The 16,978-nt window shown below is 37.2% G+C and overlaps 1 protein-coding gene across 2 annotated transcripts in view; it reads right to left on the bottom strand.

Annotated features, from left to right (window-relative positions):
- Csmd3 (CUB and Sushi multiple domains 3) overlaps window positions 1–16,978 on the bottom strand; it is a 1,090,370-nt gene that overhangs the window by 765,387 nt on the left and 308,005 nt on the right. For both annotated transcript variants that reach the window (XM_051159708.1, XM_051159709.1), the window contains exon 5: window positions 6,791–6,998. In XM_051159708.1, the coding sequence (XP_051015665.1) occupies window positions 6,791–6,998 (208 nt within the window). The remainder of the gene's footprint in view (window positions 1–6,790; window positions 6,999–16,978) is intronic.

Raw genomic sequence — 16,978 nt, 5'->3', positions numbered from 1 at the left:
AAACTGTAAAAATTTGAGACTAGTGAAGAGTAAGTCAAAGACCAATTTCCAAATTAGTGAACAAAAACAAGAGAAGAACTGAATGATTATGAGGAAACCTCAAAATGTACAGAAAAGCAGAGGGAAGAAATGACACCAATAAACATCTGAAAATATATACTTAGAAAATAATGGGAGAGGGGTGAGCAAAAGACTTTGCTATCACTGAGCTGACACAAAGAAATGTTGCAGGTAAATCAAATTCAGATAAGTATTATATTAGGAACTGAAAAGTTGTTGGTCATTTTCTAAAATGCACTTAGAGAGAAATAATGGGAACAAATGAAGTTCCCATTGGAGAGAAAATTAAAAAAATCAAAAGCTGACCCTGAGTAGGTGCAAGGGAATGATATTGAGGAATAACTGGAAGCAATGTCTGGAAATCATAACTAGTCTTGATTGGAAATCGACAGCAGTAAATTGGTCATCATATACCTAAATGTTAGGCATCATTTTAACAAAAATTATATATAAATGTATGAAATAATTTTTGTAAAACAAAACATACTTCATACATTATATAATTTTTTATTTGAATAAGGGTAATATGTATTTTTCTCTCGTATAACATCTATGTGCTGTGATTCCATATAAATTTTCAATGTTTTCTCATTACTGTCAAAAATAACATTGAAGTTTTGGTTTGGATTTTATTGAATCTCCAGATACTTTGTAGTATAACCATTTTATATTTATTATATTTTTATTGTTTAAAATAATTTTATTATAAAATGTGTTTTGGTCATATCTTCCAATCCTATATCCTTTTAGATAATCTCCCATTTTTAAGCACCAACTTTAATTTTTTTTCTCTCAAAAACAAAAACCCAATTCAATAACAACAACAACAAAAAAGCCAAGGAAACAAAACACTTAGTCATTCATTCACTTTTTGAAAAATATACCTAATTAACATAAGATAAAACAAACTACGACATCAAAGTTGTGTACGACAAACTAACAGACGGAAAAGCACCTAAGAAAAGGCACATGAATCAGATACCTGGGAATCACAAACTCAGGAAGCCTGTAAAAATGCTAAACTAGAAACCGTAATATGAGGACAGAAGGCCTGATACAGACGTGTGCAGAGACTGTGCATGCTCCTTCCGTCTGTGGAAGCCCTGATACAGACATGTGCAGGGGCTGTGCATGCTCCTTCCATCTGTGGAAGCCCTGATACAGACATGTGCAGGGGCTGTGCATGCTCTTTCCATCTGTGGAAGCCCTGATACAGACGTGTGCAGAGGCTGTGCATGCTCCTTCCGTCTGTGGAAGCCCTGATACAGACATGTGCAGAGGCTGTGCATGCTCCTTCCGTCTGTGGAAGCCCTGATACAGACGTGTGCAGAGGCTGTGCATGCTCCTTCCGTCTGTGGAAGCCCTGATACAGACGTGTGCAGAGGCTGTGCATGCTCCTTCCGTCTGTGGAAGCCCTGATACAGACATGTGCAGGGGCTGTGCATGCTCCTTCCGTCTGTGGAAGCCCTGATACAGACGTGTGCAGGGGCTGTGCATGCTCCTTCCATCTGTGGAAGCCCTGATACAGACATGTGCAGGGGCTGTGCATGCTCCTTCCGTCTGTGGAAGCCCTGATACAGACGTGTGCAGGGGCTGTGCATGCTCCTTCCGTCTGTGGAAGCCCTGATACAGACATGTGCAGAGGCTGTGCATGCTCCTTCCGTCTGTGTGACTTTATATGACCTTTGTTTTCTTCCACCTCTTCTGTCTCTTAAATTCTTTCTGATTCTTCTTCAACAGGGTTTCCAGAGCTCTGAGAAGAGTGATCTCATGGACACATCTCATTTAAGGCTGAGTGTCCCAAGGTCTCTTACTCTCTCCATAATGTTTGGATGTGGATTTTTCCATTTGTTCCCATCCACTTCAAGAGGAAGATTCTCTGTCATGGCTGTACAAGGCACTGAGCTATGAGTATAGTTGAATATCATTAGGAATCACCACTACATGGGTTTCTTTTCTTTTTTAAACTATTTTTGATTATTCTCTCACTTATGAAACATCTACCACAGTTTCCCCCACTAGCTTTTCCCCCTCCATCCTGCTCTCAGAGAAGAGCAAGTCTCTCAGAGGCATCAACCAAACATGGTATAACAAGCTACCATAACAGGCATATGATATAACAAGCTATAATAAGACCAAGCCCATATCATCATATCAAGGCTAAACAAGGCAACCAGCTGGAGGAAATGGTTCCACAAATAGGCAAGAGAGAGGGACAGCCTTGTTCTGACTATTAGGTTTGCCAAAAGGTCATCAAGGTACTCAGCCATAACATATGTGGAGTACCTAGGTCAGACCCCTACAGGCTCCTTGATCTGTACAAGTTCATAATAGTCCCAGTCAGTTGATTTTGTGAGCAATGCTGTCTGGTGTGTCCCTGAGCCTCTGGTTCTTCTCATCTTTGTTCCCTGCCTCCATAGGACTTCCTGAGCTCCACCCACTGTTTGGCTATGGAACTCTGCATCTGCTCCTATCAGTTGCTGGACACAATTAATCCAATCTCTTTGGTGATGACACTTCTAGGCTTAGGTCTCAGAACACTCCACAAACAGGACAAACTGTAGATCCAAGGTTTTCTGGCTGGGTTGGTGTCCCATTTCCTCCACATGATGTGTTGCTTGGTAACAGGAGATGCCCATATCAGGCTCCATGTCTCCCAATAGTAGGAGGCACTGTTAAGTTTACTGTCATAGATTCCATGGCGTTTCCATTGCACAAAATTTCTACCTTACCCCCAAATGTTCCCAATTTCAGTTGTTTCTCTCAGTAGTTTCTTCCTCCATACTGTTCTGGTCCCTCCTGTTCCCAATTCCAGCATTCTCTGTCCACCTGTGATATCTCCCTTCCCTGGGAGATGCTTGTAAGCCCCCTTAAGCCCTCCTTATATAGCCCCTCTGGGTCTGTGGACTGTAGCATTATTATCCTTAACTTTACAGCTAATATCCACCCATGAGTGAGTGCATACCATGTTTGTCTATCCAAGTCTGGTTTACCTATTTAGGATGATTTTTTTTTCTAGTTCCATCCATTTGCCTCCAAGTTTCATGATTTCATTATTTTTAACACCTGAGTAATATTCCACTGTGCAAATGTACCACATTTTATTTTTTCCATTCTCTCCAATTGAGATACATATAGGCAGTTTCTATTTTCTGCCTGTTATGAATAAAGCTATGGACATAGTTGAGCAGAGAAACCACCATATTGATTTCTAAAGCGGCTGTATAAGTTTTTCTGCTGCATGAAAACTTGAGAGGAGTGGAGGAGTGTTCCCCTTGTATTATGTTCTTGTCAACAAGAGTTGTCATGTGTGTTTTTTATCTTATCCATTCTGACAGGTTTAAGATAGCATCTCAAAGTCGTTCTGATTCGGATTTTTTTTTTTGTTTGTTTGTTTGATAGCAAAGTGTGTTTTAACATTTACTTAAGTGTGTCTTAGCCCATTGAGATTCCTCTGCTGAGAATTGTCTGATTAGATCCGTATCCCAACTTTAATTGAATTATTTACTTTGTTGACGTCTACTTCCTTGAGTTCTTTATATATTTTGGATATAATCCCGCTGTCAGATATGGAGTTGGTGAAAATATGTGGGCTACTGTTTTGTCATATTGATGGTGCCCTTTACCTTATCAAAGCTTTTCAGTTTTGTGAGGTCCTATTTATTAATTGCTAATTATAGTGTCTAGTGTTCTGTTGAGAAACTGTCTCCTGTGCCAATGTGTTCAATAATATTACTCAATTTCTCTTCTGTCAGGTCCAGTGGCTGGTTTTATGCTGAGATCTTTGATCCATTTAGACTTGAGTTTTGTACAGGGTGATAGGTATGGGTCTATATCCATTCTCCAACATACCAACATCCAGTTGCGCCAGTATTATTTGTTGAAGATATTTATTTTTACATAGTATATTTTCTATATCCTTATAAAAAAAGTCAGGTGTACACAGGATTTATGTCTGGGTTTTTTTTTTTGTTGTTCTAATCCATTGGTCAACATGTCTGTTTTTATGCCAATATCAAGTTTTTTTTATATTTACAAATTTTTTTAAAAACCAGTATTATTTGATTTTAACCTAGGTCCCTGGGCTACAAAGTCTCAGGTAGTTGGTCCCACAAGCAGTATCCAATACGGATACTATCACAAAGAGTGTAATTTAAGTTCCACCATTGCCCTAACATATGTCTTGCTGGCAGTATACCATTTTAGATAAATGATTTCTGGCTGGCTTGCTGATTTCATTTCATTTTTTAAAATTGTGTGAGGATATTTTCCTTACCAAAAATACCGAAACATAGGGGTGAAAGCTATGTAGGCACCAGATCAACATATCCATGCTCAGTAAGGTCGGTAGCTGTTGTCAGCAATGGCAGCTTGCTATCACTGTGTGGAGAGCAACCATATACAGAGGGAGGAGGTCCCCCTCAGTCACAGACATAGGGTAGGGGAGTAAGGGGAAAATGGGAGGGAGGGAGGAATGGGAGGATACAAGGGATGGAATAACAATTGAGATGTAATATGAATAAATTAATAAAATATATTTTAAAAAGAGACTTAACAGCAGCCTTCATAGTGGGGATTTCTGCAGTGTCTCTTTATCCTAGAACTCAAGTAGGTGTAACTCAATACCAATATTGTTTTTTTTTTTTTTTTTGTGTGTGTGTGTGTGTGTGTTCTTTAAATCATTTTATTTAGTTCAGAAAGCAAAATCAGGTAATCATATTACTAGGGGAAAAATGACAATTCCCAGTAGTCAATACCAATATTGAAAGCTTAATTTGGTGACAAGACACGGCCAGTTGGAGCTCTGTCTCCTCTGTTATTTTGTGATTTCTTTTAGATCACCTTCATATATTCAAAATTTTTAGAATTAGCATTCATCATATTTTATGGAAAAGAGTTTAAGAATAAATCACATCTATGAGCTTAAATATCTACATACATTATTTATAAAACATCAAAGAAAAAAATTGGAAACAATAGAAGAACCAGAGATTTACTGCTAATTACTGGAAGCCCATAAAACAGTAACTTTGTTGTTGTTGGTGGTGTTATTTTTTTTTTTCCTGAAACAGGGTTTTTGTGTTGCCTTGGATTTCCTGGATGTGCTTTGGAGACCAGAACTCACAAAGATCTGCCTGCCTCTGCCTCCCTAGTGCTGGGTCTAGAGGTGTGCGCCACTACGTCCTGCTGACAACTTTGAAATTTTAAAGCATATACTCAATGTTCTCGCTTCCTCAGGCCACAGCGGGGACACTCCCCTCTTTACATCCTTTCTTCCTTCCCTGTGTTATGTCTTACTCTCTAAAATATCCCCCTACGTCTTTGAATGCACTTGCTCAGTCCTCTTTACATGGTTTGCCTCTCAAGCTCACGATATATTGTAGATCTCCAGATTCACTCTTCCACTACTCTTCATATCCCTTGTTTCTCTCTAGTTACATTGTTCTCTGTTCCCTCAATTGCTGATGGAACCAGCTAAACATCAGTGTCACATATCCTTTTGAAATTTCTGACTCAATATAGTCTGCCTCAGAGCAACTTCAAGCTCCTGTCTTTAATGCGAATTTCAGTATCCATGTGGTCTTCATCCCAAAGTTGACCATAGGATATCATTATTGTCTTCATCATTTGATATCATAGAATAGCATTGTTGTCTATCACCATAGAATAGCATTGTTGTCTATTGCCACAGAATACCATTGTTGTATTCACCATTTGCTAAAGTCAAAAAACAAATTGCTATTTCTACACTATCTTCCTTATTATTCCTAACCAGTAACAGACTCATTTTCACACTAATTACAGTACGTCAGACAATCTCTTTCACCCCGTTATCCCTTGGTAACACCATAATACTAGCCACTGTGCTCCCTTTTTGGATTTCTGCAATGATCTCTGACGTGATATTTCTATAGCTAATCTAGCCTTGCTGAAAATACATTTCTAAGCTTCATAAGAACAACCATTTGACATTTTAGACCCGTGGACTTAACGGTTGCAGATAAATTCCCATGCTCTGACACAAGTTTCCCGTGACTTCAAAGGTCCTTTCTACTCTAGTGTTTGCCTATATCTTCACTTTTCCATTGATTCTTTATCATTTTCTCGGTCAAAAATATCCTCAAAACTGTATGTGCAAATATGAAAAATGGCATAGGCAAATACTTTAATAAGGCATTTTATTCCAAGAGACACATGTTTTGAGATACAATGTTCCTTAGACCACATCTTGATCCTCTAAGGAAAAATTCTATCTTCAAACAAAATTTGTCTTCAGGTATAAGAGGATAACTCAGTGATCTGTCAATGTACACTAAGGCAAGTTAGTTCCAGGACTACTAACTTGATGTTGAAGGGGCTGCTAAGTATGTACTTGCATGATGGAAAACAGCATATTACGTGACAAGAATAACAGATTTAATTTCCTTGTCACGAAAAACAATCAAACAAAAAAGCAAATAAAGAAAACAAAACCCCACCGATTATCCTTACTGATCCAGTGACATAAACACTGATGATAAGCTGACTATGTCAAGATACTATTTTTACTCCAGTTCCTCAATCCATAAATGTATTCCTCATTTCTGATGATGGGTATTTATAGGATTGAAAAAGAAACCCCAATGATCCTTTAAGCACTCATATCTTACATCTCTAAATACAACTCTGTATTTCCCACTTTGTTTCAGACAATAACACAAATACCAGCTTAATCCAATTATGGACTTACCATATTGTGGGTGGCTCAGAACCTTCTATTTCTAGGTAGTCATATTTTTCTTCCATTTGGAAATCAGTAAATATAAGTGAAATCGTGTCCCCTGGTTCTGCTACAATGGTCCATGTGCAGTCTGCGTTGTTATGGTATTCATTAGGAAAACCCGGGCTTGATATGATGCCACTGGATCCTCTCATTGTTCCCCCACAAGCATCTTCAGCTGTTAAAAAATCAATAAGAATATATTAAAATCTAACTATTAAGGCAAAATTTCCTGAGTCAATGAAATATATATGTAGTAAGTTAACGATCCAAATGTTGTAATAGCCAATAAGCATGGGAGAAATCTTCCTATTGTATATAAAAGCAAACTATAATGACTGTTTGAAATAGAAATGAACATAAGTGAAAAAACCCTACACTCCCAAATTAAGACTCAGTATAATAAAATCCAGTTTATTTTTATTTTTAAGTGAAGAAGTGAGAAAAATTAAGAAGAAATGTGTTTCCTAAAATTACAATGAGAAACAGTCATTTTAGATGTTTTTGTTGGTTTCAGAATGTCCTTATTTTTAGTATTGTAAAGACATGATTGAAGAGACAATATAACATAGTTTGTCAGTAGAATGTTTCAAAAGCTATTGGAAAATGTTGGTGAAGACACAATTGAAATTAAAGTATATATTACATACCCTGAATATTTTAATTAAGTAGAAATATATCAACTGATAAATTTTCAGGAAATATGTAGTCAGTAAGCCCATGCTACAATGCACACATTTTTCTAATTTACACATAAAATATATGTATGTATAGAGAATTAAATATATTCAGAGAGATACATAATATATATCTTTAAGCTAAATTTAAATTTTGAGTTATATTTCCAATTGTAAATAAAACTTTATATAGATTGTACAATTATACTGTGAGATTATTTACATGAGCTCTGTTAATATGATATTACTAGATCAAAGATTTTTACCTTCCTAAAGGAACTGAAGTTAAAATATTTGTCTAAGGACATTCCTGACAGTTGAGTGGAGAGTAGGGTCTGACTTTTACACGAACTCTGGTGCCCCATATTTGACCATGTCCCCTGGATGGGAGGCCTGGAGGCACTCAGAGGAAGGACAGTAGGTTACCAAGAAGAGACTTGATACCCTATGAGCCTATACAGGGGGAGGAGGTCCCCCTCAGTCACAGTCATAGGGGAGGGGAATAAGGGGAAAATTGGAGGGAGAGAGAAATGGGATGATACAAGGGATGGGATAACAATTGAGATATACTATGAATAAATTAATAAAGGATATTAAAAAAAATTTGTCTGTCATAGCACAGTTAGGGCCAATCAAGCCAATAGGGTACAAATTTACTTGTGCAGTAAATTGCATCATGATTTATGTTGTTGCTTTGACCAGCTCAGGGAACTCCTTTAGTGCAAGTCATTTGAGGAAATGTTTCTTTTTGTAATGACCAATTATTACTTGATGTGATAGAGTATCCCAGAGCTTTAATAAAGAGAGAAAAAAATGTTTTATTTAACTCCATAACAGACAGGGAATAAGACGGTGTTTATAGTGGGAACAACATCATTACTACCATGTATAAATTATATTTCATTATCATTCTTCTTCCTCATTCTTTATTCATCTAGCAACACAATTTATAACCTAGAAGCATAAATATTTCTCACAGAAGACACGTGTCACTTGTTTCACACACTCTTGTAAATTTGATACATATTTTATCTTTATTGCATGTTTTCCCTTTTTTTAACCTTAGAGATTATACTATAATTCCTCCTTCCCATTCTTCCCTGCAAACCTTCTCGCACATGCTCCAATGAGACAGAACTAGAGACGTCTTGTCAGGCCGTTATACCATAGTGCTAGACCTCTTTCCTTACCAAAACATATAGACTGATTGGTAAATACAACCACCTCTGTGCATTCCAATATTTTCTTTTTTTTTTTATTTTTTTATTTTATTTTATATTATTTTTTTATTAATTTATTCTTGTTACATCTCAATGTTTATCCCATCCCTTGTATCCTCCCATTCCCCCCCCTCCATTTTCCCATTATTCCCCTCCCCTATGACTGTTCCTGAGGGGGATTACCTCCCCCTATATATTCTCATAGGGTATCAAGTCTCTTCTTGGCTACCTGCTGTCCTTCCTCTGAGTGCCACCAGGTCTACCAATTTTTCAAAAGATTAGTTTTACATTTATAGTCACATTGGAAGAAAAATTACCGAAGCTGATTAAAACAGAAAGGATTCCCTAGGAGATTACTACAAATTTGGTGATGGCTGTACACTGTACTTCTATTAGTCATAATTTTAAAAGTGGATTAAACATTTATGTATGCAATATATGTATACATGCATACAAATAGACATGAGACACAAGTAGGCAAATCACTTGTAAGAATCTTTCAAAGGCTGTGTTGTAGAATATTGAGAAATATCAATTCAGCTATTGGAATTAACTATTGTCATGCAGACTAAAAAAATAAAAACAAAGACAATTTTTTTTCAGATTTTGGACTTGTAGCTATTCATACTAATTGAAAAACTAACAAAATGTTTCTTAATTTCTTAATATGTTATACCCTATTAATTTAAAGATAAAATCGTCATTTTAATTTGATTTCACCATTATAATACAACTGTGTTATGAAAGTATATTTCAATGCTACTTAACTAACTTATATTTATGAATTTTTGTTAATAATATTAATCACTTATGCCAAGCAGGACAAAAGACACTTATAATTAGTTGTAATTTAAAATAAAGTTATAAAATTTATTTCTATTTTTTTCTGGTGTATATTTTACCAAAAAATTAATTTTTTTATTTTTAATCTCTGCAACATTCATTTTGATACCGAAAAGTGGTGAGCATGTTTTGTTCTTTTGCAATGGACCACACAGTTCACTTAAGATAATATAAATACTAACTTCTTCAAAGCACTGTTATACAGAAAAAAAAAATCTTCAAAAAACACCAAGAACAGTTTTGTGTAACACATCCATTCTGACACCAGCCTCATACTGTGTTCTGCCCTGCTATTAGTTGCTTCTGAAATTGCCTATAGTGGTGAATGGGGTGCAGAAAATAGAAGTGTTTATTTCCAAAGAAAAATGAACTGTGAATTTTAGGAGTCCATATGGCCAATTTTAGATACTATGAAAACAATTCAGTATCAGCCTTCATCACGAGACATACCAGGGAATTCCCCTTTGCTACATCACAAACTCCCAGTAGCACTCAACTGAAACTGACATTTGTGCCCCCTTTTTTTTCTTCCTATGATAAGTACATGTATTGTGTATCTGTTAATTTGGTTATTGAGACATCAGAAATTTTATACGGAAAATAGAAACTCATTTCGTTATAACAGTACTTAAAATTAATAATCTGTGTGAATCCTTTGTTGAAAGAGAAATCTTTCATATAACAAAAAATTAGATTGCTAGTTTTATATCTTACAAGAAAATAAAAATATTTTCTAACTTTTAAAGAAAAAAATTTAAAAAAACTGAAGGAAAATTACGATTCACACAATTTCTGTTTTTCAATACACTTCTATTACTTTTGTTAATTTTTAATAGATTATGTGCACACTGAGGTACAGTTACACACACTGCATTTTATAACATGATTCATATTAATTGTCTTATTTTCTACATAGTATGGCCTTGATAAACTATCAACACATGTGAAGAGGGAAATTGACCATCACAATATATATTGGTTTCTGAGCTATCCATAGAAACAACATAGGCAATAACCTCAAAGAAATCATGCCTCTTCTAAAATACGAATATAAAGGTACTTTGATGTTATATTTGTCACCATAAGAATTGTGAGACCTAATGACGCAAATTGATAATAATAAAATAGTGGTGCCTGCTATGATATCAAGTTATAATGTAACAAAAACAGCAATAACAGATTCAGGTAATGTTCTAAGGAAACTAGGTATACGGCTACACCATTACCACAGCAGTTATTAACTAAGCCTCTGTGGTGACTTTCAAAGGGTCTTAGCAAGTGATCAGGACATTGAAATAAGCAGAAAATATTACTGTTGACAGTGACCCTCAACTGAGATACCAGTCATCCCTTATTCTTGTCTCAGCTGCACAGAGGTTTGAGTTAGTGATAGAATATATAGAAGATACAAGATTCATGGTTGGGAAACTTTATTCATGCAGCTTTAAATAAGTCATTAATGATAGAAAATTGTTTGCTGACAAAGAATCATACACATTTCCAAAACATTGGTTCAAAACACTGAACTTGAAGGAAAGTTTTTTTTTGGTTCATCACCATCCACTCACTGAAGTTGAAAATCTTTGAATTTGATAACTTTATTAAGGATCATCTCAAAAGAATGCGAAGCGTCCTCATAACCAGAGGCACATGAGAACCATTTACTTGTTCCAGCTGCTGATGGTATAGGAAGACGAATCAAACTACAGATATCAGTCTTTATATATGTTCAAATGTCAAAAGGTGGACAATTAAACTGTCATCTTGAAAAAAATAAACTCTGTTCTGAGAAATCTTATGGGGTCATTCTGACAAGGTTTCAGGAAGAAAGTAACAGAGCTAAAGTTAAAGCTTCTATTTTAAAAAATAAGTATCAAGAGCAGAAGGATGGTAGAAATATGGAGGGCAAAGGCCACTTCAGGGAGATCTCAGGGGACAAGGAGAATAGCATTAGATATAGAATCATAATCATAAAGCAACATAGCCCTGGCACAAAAACAGACATGTACACTATGGCAACAAAACTGACGATCCTTACATGAGTCGATAAAACTACAGCCATTTAACAGTTGACAAGGTGCCAAAAGCATAGGCTGAAAAAAACATGGCATCTCTAAAAAATGGTACTGAAGTCTCCCACTATTAATGTGTGGGGATCACTGTGTAGTTTGAGCTTTATTAATGTTTCTTTTACAAGTGTTGGTGCCCTTTATTTGGGGCAGAGATATTCAGAATTGTGATGTCATCTTGGTTAAGTTTTACTTTGATGAGTGTGAAGTGCCCATCTTCAGCTCTTTTGATTAATCTTGGTTGAAAGTCTATTTTATTAGATATTGGAATGGCGACTTCAGCTTGTTTCTTGTGTCTGTTTGCTTGGAAGACCTTTTCCCAGCCTTTTACCATGAGGTAATGTCTATCTTTGTGCCTGAGATGTATTTCTTGATTGCAGCAGAGTGTTGGGTCTGTTTATGCATCCATTCTGTTAGTCTGTGTGTTTTTATTGTAGGATTGAGACCATTGATGTTGAGAGATACCAATGACCAGTATCTGTTAGGTCCTTTTATTTTGATGTTGGTTGTGGTACTATGTATATTTGTCTGGTTTTGTTTTGCTTTCCTGGGTGTAGTTAGCCTCTTTGGTTTGGAGTTTTTCTCCTACTATCTTCTGTAGGGATGCATTTGTGGGTAGGTACTTTTTAAATTTGTTATTCTCAATAAATTATAATAAGTTAAAAATGAAAAAATGGTACTGAGAAAACTATTTATCTACATGTAGAAAACCGTAATTTAACCCATACATATTACTCTTCACAAAACTAATATCAAACAGACCTCAAGGTAAAACCCGAAACACTGAAACTGTTAGAAGAAAACATAGGTATCATCATGTATGATACTGGTATGGAAAAGCCTTTCTGACTAGAAATTAGTTTGCACAAGAATTCACACCAACCATTGCCAAGTGAGACCTCATAAAACTAATAAACTGCACAATGCCTTGAACAAAGTTCTCAAAAAAAAAAAAAAAAAAAAAAAAAAAAAAAAAAAAAGAAAGAAAGAAAGAAAGAAAGAAAGAAAGAACAGGATGGTGACATGTCTCAGAAATGTTCAACATCTCTAACAGTTATGGAAATGAAAATTAAAACAACTTTGAGACTTCACCTTACCATCGTCAATAAGAAAAAACTCACACACACACACACACACACACACACACACACACACAAAAAAAAAAAAAAAAAAAAAAAAAAAAAAAAAAAAAAACTGGCCAAAACAAACTATAGTGGGGTTTAGGGGGAAGTCAAGGACCACTATTCACTGTTGGGATTGCAAACTGCTCTAGCCACTCTTCATATCAATGTGGAGAATCCAAAAAGGTTAAGATGAAATTAACTCAGCTATGCACTCCTCGCACTCGGCCAAAATACTTGGCATCCTACTCCATACACTTGTCCAGCCGTGTTCATTGTTGCTGTATTCTCAGTAGATAGAAAGTGAGAGCAACCTAAATGTCCTTAAGCCACAAGATTAGATCATGTAAATGTGCTATGGGTACTATTCAGACCTAAAGAAAAATGAAATCATGAATTTCACAGACAGAAATATGAACTATCCTACTGTGTGAGCTAAGATCCAGAAAGACAAACGGCACATATTTTCTCCCATCTGAGGTTCCTAGCTCCACTCTTCAGATGTGAATATATGACCTTGAGTAAACGCACAGTCCAGGAAATCAAAGAGGGATCAGTGTCTTTCTGGGTCTAGGTTACCTCGCTCAGAGATGATTTTGTATAGTTCCATCCATTTGCCTGCAAATTTCAAGATTTCATTGTTTTTGATAACTGAAAAGTCCATTGTGTAAATGTGCTACAGTTTCTTTATCCATTCTTTGGTTGAAGGACATCTCGGTTGCTTTCAGATTCTGGCTATTACGAATAAAGCTGCTATGAACATATTTGAACAAATGTCCTTACTGTATGCTGGAACATCTTTCAGGTATATGCCTAGGAGTGGTATAGCTGGGACTTGAGGTAGAGTTATTCCCAATTTTTTTTGACAAAGAGTAGGACTGATTTCCAAAGCTGTAGCACAAGTTAGCACTTCTATAAGCAATAGAAGAGTCTTCCCCTTTTCCCCATCCTTCCAGTATGTGCTGTCATCCTCTGAGAAACTCCACCTAGTGGGGTATTTGGACAGATACTGAGACTCAAAGCTAGATTCTTGACTAAGAGCTATAAATTTCATGGAAGAGATAGGAGATGAAAGGATCAGGAAGGGCAGTGTCAGGAGCTCCACAAGACTATCAAAGCTGGTGGATCTGGACCCAGGGAGGCATGCACAAACTCATGCAGCAACAAAGAACATTGCAAGCAGAGAAGCTAGACCCACTGTTCAGGTGTAGCCAATGCACAGCTCATTCTCCAAATGGAGAAGGGGGAGGGGAGAGCAGGGGACTGTCACTGACATGAATTCTGGTGCCCATGATTTGCTCACTGCCCCTTGGCAGAGAGTCCCTGTGGGAACACAGAGGTAGGGCATGCAGGCTATCCTAGTGAGACCTGATAGAATCTGGTAAGACAGTGGGGGAAGAGGACCCCAGATGTCAGGGAAGCTGCACCCATGAAATCTCATGACCTTGGTTACCTTAGCATGACCTAAAGAAGGAATATACTAATGAACATGCTAACCTGGAAGGAAAAGCTCATGAAGCTTCAACCATAGACAAAGAATTCCAATCAACTGTGTAATTCTGAGAGCAAAGGAAATCATCTTCCTGAAGGAAAAGCACAACTGGGTTTCCAATATCAAAGAGTCAGCCCAGAAAACATAGGCATATAAATAACATTCATAGAATGATAAGGTTGTCGAGATCCAGATTTATATATGTGTATGTAAACAATTAAAGAAAAAATGGGCTATGATGTGAGCGACAGAAAATGAGAAGTATATGAGAGAAGATAGAGGAAGGAAACAAACAGGGCAAAGAGCACAATTATATTATTTTAAGTAATATTTATTGTTTATATAATTTATCATATAAATATCTTATTTATAATTATACATAATTTTATTTATATAATAATGTATATAAATTATTTCATTTATTATAAACAAATATATATTTATTATAAATAATAATAAAAATATTACTTACAATAAATTCATCCTAAAAAGAGAAAAATAAACTAGAAGACTGGTCATTATTATAAGGTAACAAAGACATTAATTTAATTATGTTCACATATAAACGTTGTGAGGAAGAAAAGAGTGGTTCCTTGTGCCATTATTTAATGTGTGTGTGTGTGTGTGTGTGTGTGTGCACGCACATTTGTGTGTACGCACTATCATTTTGGGCCTTTCAGGCGATACTGCTTGAAGTTTAGTAATACTAAAGACATGAAGACATCTATATAGTATAAGGCTGTTGCCCTTTTACAGGGGCAGTCTCTCAACTGGCTTCTCACTTAACACAGCTTCTCTGAAACTGCATCTTTCCACATGGTTCTCACTGACTGCTATGTCTCCTTTCTCTATCCTGTCTCCTTTCTTTTTCTTCTGTGACGGCTTGCCTGTGTCTCTCTGCATCTGCTTGTGTCTTCACCCATCTAGGACATTCTGAAATTTCTTTCCTTTTTTTTTTAAATGAGTAAAATCTATATATTAGTAGTATTATTTATTCATATTGTAATCCCCTGGCTCTTATCTTCCTGTTGCCAGCCTCCCCATTCTTCTGAACTATTCCCCTCCCCTATACCTCTGACAGGTGGCATCCTCTCCTCTACCCTCTGACCACAGCCTACCAGAGCTAACCTGGGCAGTCTGTGTTCTCCTCCTTTGTGTTCCCACAGGGCCTCTCCACCAGTGGGCCTGATAAAATCACGGGGTACCAGAGATCTTGTCAGAGGCAGGCCCCATCCCCACGTGGAAAGTGAGCTGCCCATTGGCTACACCAGAGCAGAACAAGGGGTCCAGGCCCTCTGTTTGCGCTGTGTATTGGTTGGTGTATCAGTCCATGCAGGGCCCCTGCCAGCCTTGATTTTCTCTTTGTGGAGCTCCTGACAACCCTCTCTCCTCCTGGCCCAACTCCAGCTACCAGACCTTTAGCATGTTAAAAAACAAAAAACAAAAAACAAAACCAAACAATTCTAATTCAATCTGTTGTCTTTGGAAGCACATTTGGGAAGGTAGCCTTCACTGCCAGCCTGCTTTTCTATAAAAGGCTAGTGAGGAGGTGGTATTTGCATAGCCTGCTAACCTGGTGTGACTGGCTCCAATTAACTATTGAAAACAAAAGGACACACTTTTTCATAGCCAGAAAATACATTTTTTATGGGTTATCCCAATACAAGGTGGTACACATGTGGAGATTAGGGGGACAAGTTGACAGAGTTTGATCTCTCTTTCCACAATGCAGAATTTAGAAATTAGAAATCATGTCACCAGGCTTGCACCACAATAGCCTTTAAAAGTGGAATCATCTTGCCACCCAGACTAAGACTTGCCTTATAAGTTTTTACCTCGATGGAAGCCATGACTGTTAGATTTCTGCTTCGGTCGGCCTACCTGTGATGTCATTGAACTTGAATGCGAAACACAGAGGAGCATGAGCTTTTCAAGACTGCCACTGAGGTAAAAAAGATGCTCTCTTTGTCTTGGTTTGTCCCCAGCCCCTAGGAGCCTAAACTCACTTGGCTTCCTGTCCCTATGGCCGGACAAGGTGGTGCACGCAGGGCAGCCAGGTTGCCCTCTGCACACCATGTGATTTAAATCAGTGCCTGCTACTACCCTGTTTCATGGCCAGCATGTGGCTCCATGCTGCTCCAAAGCACCCTAATTCTGGGGTGCTTGAAGACTGCCTAGTGGTTCCCTTCCATTTCTCTGTTGCCAATTGTTTAAATGTAACTCCCAGTTCCTTCTTAAAAATTCTTATGCACAACCTGGCCACAGAACCACCTGCTTCCTGCCACTGCCCTGGCCCCTCCTGAACAAGCCCTAGAGATGCACACTCAAGACCTCCATGCCCTACTTGCGGCCTGCCCTCAGACAGGCCAGGGAAGGCCTGGGGCGAGTCAATCTCCTGCAGTGTCTGGCGCCAGGTCTCAGGACTGCCAACTGATAGCTGTGCTAGTTCCCTGAATTGTGGGCTGGAGAGAGTCAGATACACCTGGCTCTCAGCTTTAAAACCTGGCCTCCTTTCTCTAAGACTGTTACTCTCCAACTCTTAAAATTAAAAACTGTCTCTGATTTCTTTTTCTGCTCTCAAAAAACAAAAACAAAAAACAACAAGAAAACAAATCATATGATTATACTGTAAACTCTTACTTAAAGGTTTATAATTATTTACTGGGTGTGATGATTAGACCATATAAAAAACTTCTTAATCGAAGAGAGATCCAAGATGGTGGCGAGCAGTGTGGA

This window comes from Acomys russatus, chromosome 17 (genome assembly GCF_903995435.1).
Source record: "Acomys russatus chromosome 17, mAcoRus1.1, whole genome shotgun sequence".
Taxonomy (NCBI): Eukaryota; Metazoa; Chordata; class Mammalia; order Rodentia; family Muridae; genus Acomys; species Acomys russatus.
This window is presented reverse-complemented; position numbering and strand designations above follow the sequence as displayed.